This window comes from Etheostoma spectabile, chromosome 17 (genome assembly GCF_008692095.1).
Source record: "Etheostoma spectabile isolate EspeVRDwgs_2016 chromosome 17, UIUC_Espe_1.0, whole genome shotgun sequence".
NCBI lineage: Eukaryota > Metazoa > Chordata > Actinopteri > Perciformes > Percidae > Etheostoma > Etheostoma spectabile.
This window is the reverse complement of record NC_045749.1, coordinates 1,532,475-1,538,520: the sequence shown is the minus strand read 5'-3', so window position 1 is coordinate 1,538,520 and position 6,046 is coordinate 1,532,475. Positions and strand designations below refer to the sequence as shown.

General features: G+C 40.1%; 2 protein-coding genes across 2 annotated transcripts in view; both read left to right on the top strand.

Moving 5' to 3' along the window:
* Nucleotides 1-1,924, top strand: part of LOC116705559 (G-protein coupled receptor 4-like) — an 8,700-nt gene extending 6,776 nt beyond the window's left edge. The window contains exon 4 of the mRNA XM_032541831.1: nt 1,541-1,924. Within this exon, the coding sequence (XP_032397722.1) occupies nt 1,541-1,563 (23 nt within the window). The 3' untranslated portion in view covers nt 1,564-1,924. The remainder of the gene's footprint in view (nt 1-1,540) is intronic.
* The window catches only part of LOC116705558 (ovarian cancer G-protein coupled receptor 1), a 12,595-nt gene that overhangs the window by 1,844 nt on the left and 4,705 nt on the right, over nt 1-6,046 (top strand). The window lies entirely within an intron of this gene.

The window sequence follows — 6,046 nt, the reverse complement described above, 5'->3', positions numbered from 1 at the left end:
TGTTTTTTGCTGTTATTGAAGAAAATGCTGCTGTAATAACAAAATGTCTCCGTTGTGGGATGAATAAAGTATAATCTAATCTAATCTAATCTAATCTGTGTCTCCAGAATGTTTGTAGCTACTTCTGTGTCTGACCATTGTATTACTATGTAATTCTGAAGCTGTGTCTTACATCTTGTATTTACAGGTATTTGGTCATTCGCCTGGCCACTGTGGTACCGCTTCAGACGGACCATCAAGATCTCCGTGGTGGTCTGTGTCCTGGTCTGGGTTTTTCCTTTTATCTTGTTCTTCAGTGATGCATTTTGGCCTGTTTCAGATGATTCAATAATAATGATTTTGTTCATATGTTTCCTCCTTTCCCTCCCACTGCTCATATTCTTCCTGGGTGGGACCCTCAAAGCCCTGGCTGCTTCCGTCTCAGTTCACTCTGATGAAAAACGACGAATTGTGGCAATGTTGGTCCTGGTGCTGGTTATTTACCTGCTTCTGTTCCTACCCGTATTCATCATGCTTCTTAAAAAACATAACAATAATGACAAGACCCTCAGTATTCTGTCTGATGTGTTTCTTAGGTTGAGTCCTCTTGCAGACTTAGTTCTGTATGTTTTCATGAGGAAAGGGGCCATAGACAAGCTTTTGGCCTCTGTGTGTTGTTGCAGAATGGACAGCGAGGATGTCAGCAGTTCAGCAGTATGAATGATGACAACATGTCCCACAGTCAGCTTCATATAGGCAGAGAAAGAGGGAGGGAGAGAGAGAGAGAGGGGAGAAACAAAAGAAGACATGTAGGTAAATAGAAAGGATAGAGACAACCCAGATTCTGTCTTCTACTGATTTGGTTTCCTATAAGACACCTAACTGTTGATGTAACCCATCTTCTGTAGGAGTTGAGTCTGCACCAGTCACTCTTCTCTTTGCAACTTTAGATCTATCCCCTTCTACGACACACCTGTGTTATGTTATAGATGTGCAACGTATTTTCCCGTTCACAACAACTTTAATTTGCATCAAGACACATGGTACTTATTTCATCTCAATTTGTTTAACTTAATTTTTGAACTATTATCAATCAGAGCCCAGACTCGAAATTTGTATTTTTTTCTATTTAATAATGTTGAGCAACACACTTTTAATTTTGGACTCATTAAGAACCACAGTTCTAAGAACCACAGTTCTTAATGAGTCCAGTTTGTTCTCAATGGGTCCGGTCTTCAGCACTGAGCACTGAGATTGCCTTTATGACCAACTTGTCGAGTCTTGTTGCCTCCCCAACAAACTGCACCATGAAACAGGACACTCGCCACCACAGTCTGATAAAATGTGCAGCAAGTCATTCCTACATCAAAAGATCTGCATTAACGGACAAGTCAAGCTTACTGTCCCAGAGCGCACCCGAGTACCAGTTATCATCACCAAGACGCACGGTAGAGTGAATCAAGTTACTGGAATTTTGTCACGAGAAAACTGATTTGTGTTTTAAGACCAGTTGGTGTTTTCCTGTATAATTTAATACAGTCAGTTTGTGCAACTCAAATATGAACAATCACTGGAAAAACATGATAAAAACTAAAACTTTTTTCAAGATCACTTATTTGATCTTAATTTTCCATTTTTGAACTTAGCTCAGACTTAAAATTTGTATTTTTTTTTTATTTAACAATGATGAACAACACACTTGGATTTAATTTTTTCATTTAGTTTATGCAGCTTATGGTTTCTGTCCATGTATGTCTCTTAATGTTTTTGTGGCTAAATCTTCTCCCAGAAACACTGCGGCCAAATGGTTTCTCTCCTCATGTTCTCCTTCATTATGTTCTTGGAACTAAATTGACTAATTAATGAATGGACTAATGGTTTCAGCTGTATTAACTGTTGGGTAGTTTAATATCTAACAAAAAATTTGATAAATTCTTTCTTTGTTTTGTTTGTACCAATGCTTAATCTAATTTATAAAGCCACTACATTTTTTTAGAGAATTTTTGTCAATGTTGAAAGTGGCAAGAAAATAAAAAACAAATAAATAAAGTACAAGTACTTCACATTTGTAATTAAGTACAGATGTTAAGTAAATGTACTTTGTTACATTCCATCACTGACTAAATCCCCAGAGATGTTCTACCGCAGGGCTTAAAGTACTCCGACCCGGGTATGACTATTTTAGAAAAAACTAAATAATTAAAAAGTCCACTTGGGATTTGTGTTTGATGCGCTGGGTTTAACCAATGAAATGAGTTCTAGCCAATCAGATGCAAAGTAGGGCGGTTCTTTGCCGAGTGTAATTCTGATTCATTATAATCTTCTGTTTTTGCCTCTTGTTTTGGTTAATTCTCACATGCTTGAATCTTTTGTGTGACTTTTGTTTTACGTACTCCCTGCACATTCTGTCTCTCCTTGTCAGTCGAGATAAACGAGATTTGTAACCTCGGCTGAATGGTGTGCAGAGGGGAAGAAGCAAAGTGGCACCAGACTGTCTTCTGTGTTAAAATTGTCTGTCAGAAATGCTGAGTCATGTTAACAAAGGGGAGTTCCTTACACTCTGGGATGTATACAAGCTAGTTTTTTTCTTATACCTCGTTTAAGACTTTTCCACGTTGTGCTGCTGTGCTGTGTGATATTGTTATTCCGATACCTGCAGGTAGAAATAAAATACAAAGACCAAACTTGGTTTCAATTCTCAACTCTCTTATTTTTGTTTCACTCTCATAAACACTTTGTTGCAACAGAAACGTCCACAACACTAGTCCCAATCTTCAGTCTGTACACTCTGTCATACAAGTGTGGTACCGGCAATGACGGCTACCGCTGCGATTGTGCCTTCAAAAGATGTGTGTGCATGTTTATTGCAGAAGTCAATTTGTTATTAAAGGAGAATTCTGGCCAATTGTTTACGTTAATCTTGAACGCTATAAAAATGCATGTACTTTCGAATGAAAAAAACCCCGACCTGAATCGGCACAGGCAACAGGGAGAAGCTGCAGCTACATGTGAGAGCTTCCACTCAGCTAAATCAGCAGTTAACGGGGAAAGTTATAAAGAGCCTTTGTGCCTCTTAACAGCAACAAAATGCAGTTAAAATATGTGTGCAACGTGAACAGGGCCCATATGTGACAACAATATGCATTTTCAACTCAGACATTGTTTAAATTCACCTACCATGTCTGTATCCTGACAGTAGTTGGCTCGCCCTGTTAGCTGCTAGCTGCCGTTGGTGATAACTGTGTTCAGCCAGGCTTCTGTGTGTATTTGTAGCTCATCCATTTTTTTGTGATCGATCTGGTGTTGGTGAGATTGAGGTTTGGCAGTGTTGATTTCTGTGGTAGTTCCTTTAGCCGCACTAGCAGGCCAGGCCGGCATCCTTGCTTCTCAGAGCAATCTGCACACCGGAACTTCAAGGTCTATTCATAGATTTTCAATTATGTTGAGGTCAGGAGATTGTGAAGGTCATGGCAAAACCTTCAGTTTAAGCCTCTTGATGTAATCCACCGTGGATTTTGAGGTGTGTTAGGATCATTTTTCAAAAGGATTCAAAATTTGCTGAAATTTTATTGAAACAATTTTTCCTTCTATTCCTAAAATGTTCCCTGTGCCACTGGCTGCAACACAACCCCAAAGCATGGTTGATCCCCTTATGCTTAACAGTTAGACAGAGGTTATTTTTATTAAATTCCGTGCCCTTTCTTCTCCAAATGTACCTTTGCTCATTCCGGCCAAAAAGTTCTGTTTTAACCTCATTGGTCCACAGAACGTGTTCCCACAATGCATCAGGCTTGTCTGAATGTTCATTTGCAAAATTCAAACGCTGATTTTTTTTGTAGTGAGGAGATAGGACGTGAGTAAACCTGATAGCTGACGTAAGCAAAACGTAAAACAAATATTACACTGGAAGGAACACTCACGGATGAAGTCATACTTCTGTGAATAACATGGCCACCGTAGGAGTTAAAATGTGCTCAGAATGGGAGGGGCTAGAAAGTTCAGTTGGTTGTCATATACAATTTCTCATCGCTAGATGGGAGAAATTCTTACACAATGTTGCTTTAACTATCTGTTTCCAAACGTAGAACACTGATAATAAGATCTGTGAATCATCTTTGTAATGCTGAATAGCAGCAGAACAGCAATAATAAGTACCTAGTCATAAAGATCGTATCATGAAGTAAAAACCATTTGGTGAGCAGGGGTCAACAAGAAAAAACAGAGCTAAATGGAGTGTAGGCTTATCTGGGTGCCTGCTAGTCAACTTCCTGTTTTGTGGTGTCTGACATATCTGACACAGATCACTCTTTATCACACTTTGCCAGTCTGTGATCAACTTGAAACATATGGTCTTGCATAAGGTTACACTCGTAATACACATGATGTAATGTGATGCTGCATACTTGAAGGAAAACGCTGGTTGATAACTAAAGTACCCACATTGAACATCAAGAAGTGTTCAACGTGGTTAAAACATACTTCCTTTGCTCTGGTACATGACACAATCTTTATTTACTTCACTTGATAACACTAAACGTTCACGTTCTTGGTGTGTTTTAAAACCAGTTAAAAGACCAATTTAGTACTGAGCAGCATCTAGACGGGGTTTAACAGGTAGGAGGTTGGTCACAAGTAAACACAAAATGCAATTTGTAAATTAAGGTGTTTATTATTAAAGGTGAAAAAAAACAATCCAAACCATCATGGCCCTGTGTGAAAAAGTGATGCCCCTTGTTAAAACATACTAACTGTGGTGTTCACCATGAGTTCAATTTCTCTAGCCACACCCAGGCCTGATTTTGCCACACCTGTTCACAATCAAGGCATCACTTAAATAGGGCTGCTTGACACAGTAAGGTCCACCAGAAGATCCTAAAAGCTACACATATGCCGAGACCCAAAGAAATTCAGAAACAATTGAGAAAGAAAGTAATTGAGATCTATCAGTCTGGAAAGGCTTATAAAGCCATTTCCAAAGCTTTGGGAATCCAGCAAACCACAGTGAGAGCCATTATCCACAAATGGCAAAGACATGGAACAGGTGAACCTTCCAGGAGTGGCCGGCCGCCCAAAATTACCCCAAGAGCGCAGCAACGACTCATCCAAGAGGTCACAAAAGACCCACAACAACGTCCAAAGAACTGCAGGCCTCACTTGCCTCAGTTAAGGTCAGCGTTCATGCCTCCACATCAGGAAAAGAACTGGGCAAAAATGGCCTGCATGGCAGAGTTCCAAGGAGAAAACCACTGCTGAGCAAAAAGAACATCAAAGCTCGTCTTCTTTCCACAACACATCTTGATGATCCCCAAGACTTTTGGGACAACATTCTGTGGACCGATGAGACAAAGTGGAACTCTTTGGAAGGTGTGTGTCCAAGTATCTGGGTAGAAGGAACACTGCATTTCATAAAAAGAACATTATACCAACAGTAAAATGTGGTGGTGGTAGTGTGATGGTCTGGGGCTGTTTTGCGCTTCAGGACCTGGAGACTTGCCGTGAGAAAAGGAACTATGAATTCTGCTGTCTACCAAGAGATCCTGAAGGAGAGTCCGACCATCTGTTTGTGTACTCAAGCTGAAACGAACTTGGGTTCTGCAGCAGGACAATGATCCTAAACACCCAGCAAGTCCACCACCGAATGGCTGAAGAAAAACAAAATGAAGACTTGGAGTGGCCTAGCCAAAGTCCTGACCTGAATCCTATTGAGATGTTGGTTTGACCTTAAAAAGGCCGTTCATGCTCAAACACTCTAATGTAACTGAATTAGGACAATTCTGCAAAGATGAGTGGGCCAAAATTCCCCCAGGACGCTGTAAAAGCCTCATTGCACGGTATCGCAAACGCTTGGTTGCAGTTGTTGCTGCTAAGGGTGGCCCAACCAGTTATTAGGTTTAGGGGGCAATCACTTTTTCACACAGGGCCATGATGGTTTGGATTTCTTTTCACCTTTAATAATAAACACCTTCATTTACAAATTGCATTTTGTGTTTACTTGTGTTTTCCTTGACTATTGTTTAAACTGGATTGATGTTCCGAAACACTTAAGTGTGACAAACGTGCAAAGGAA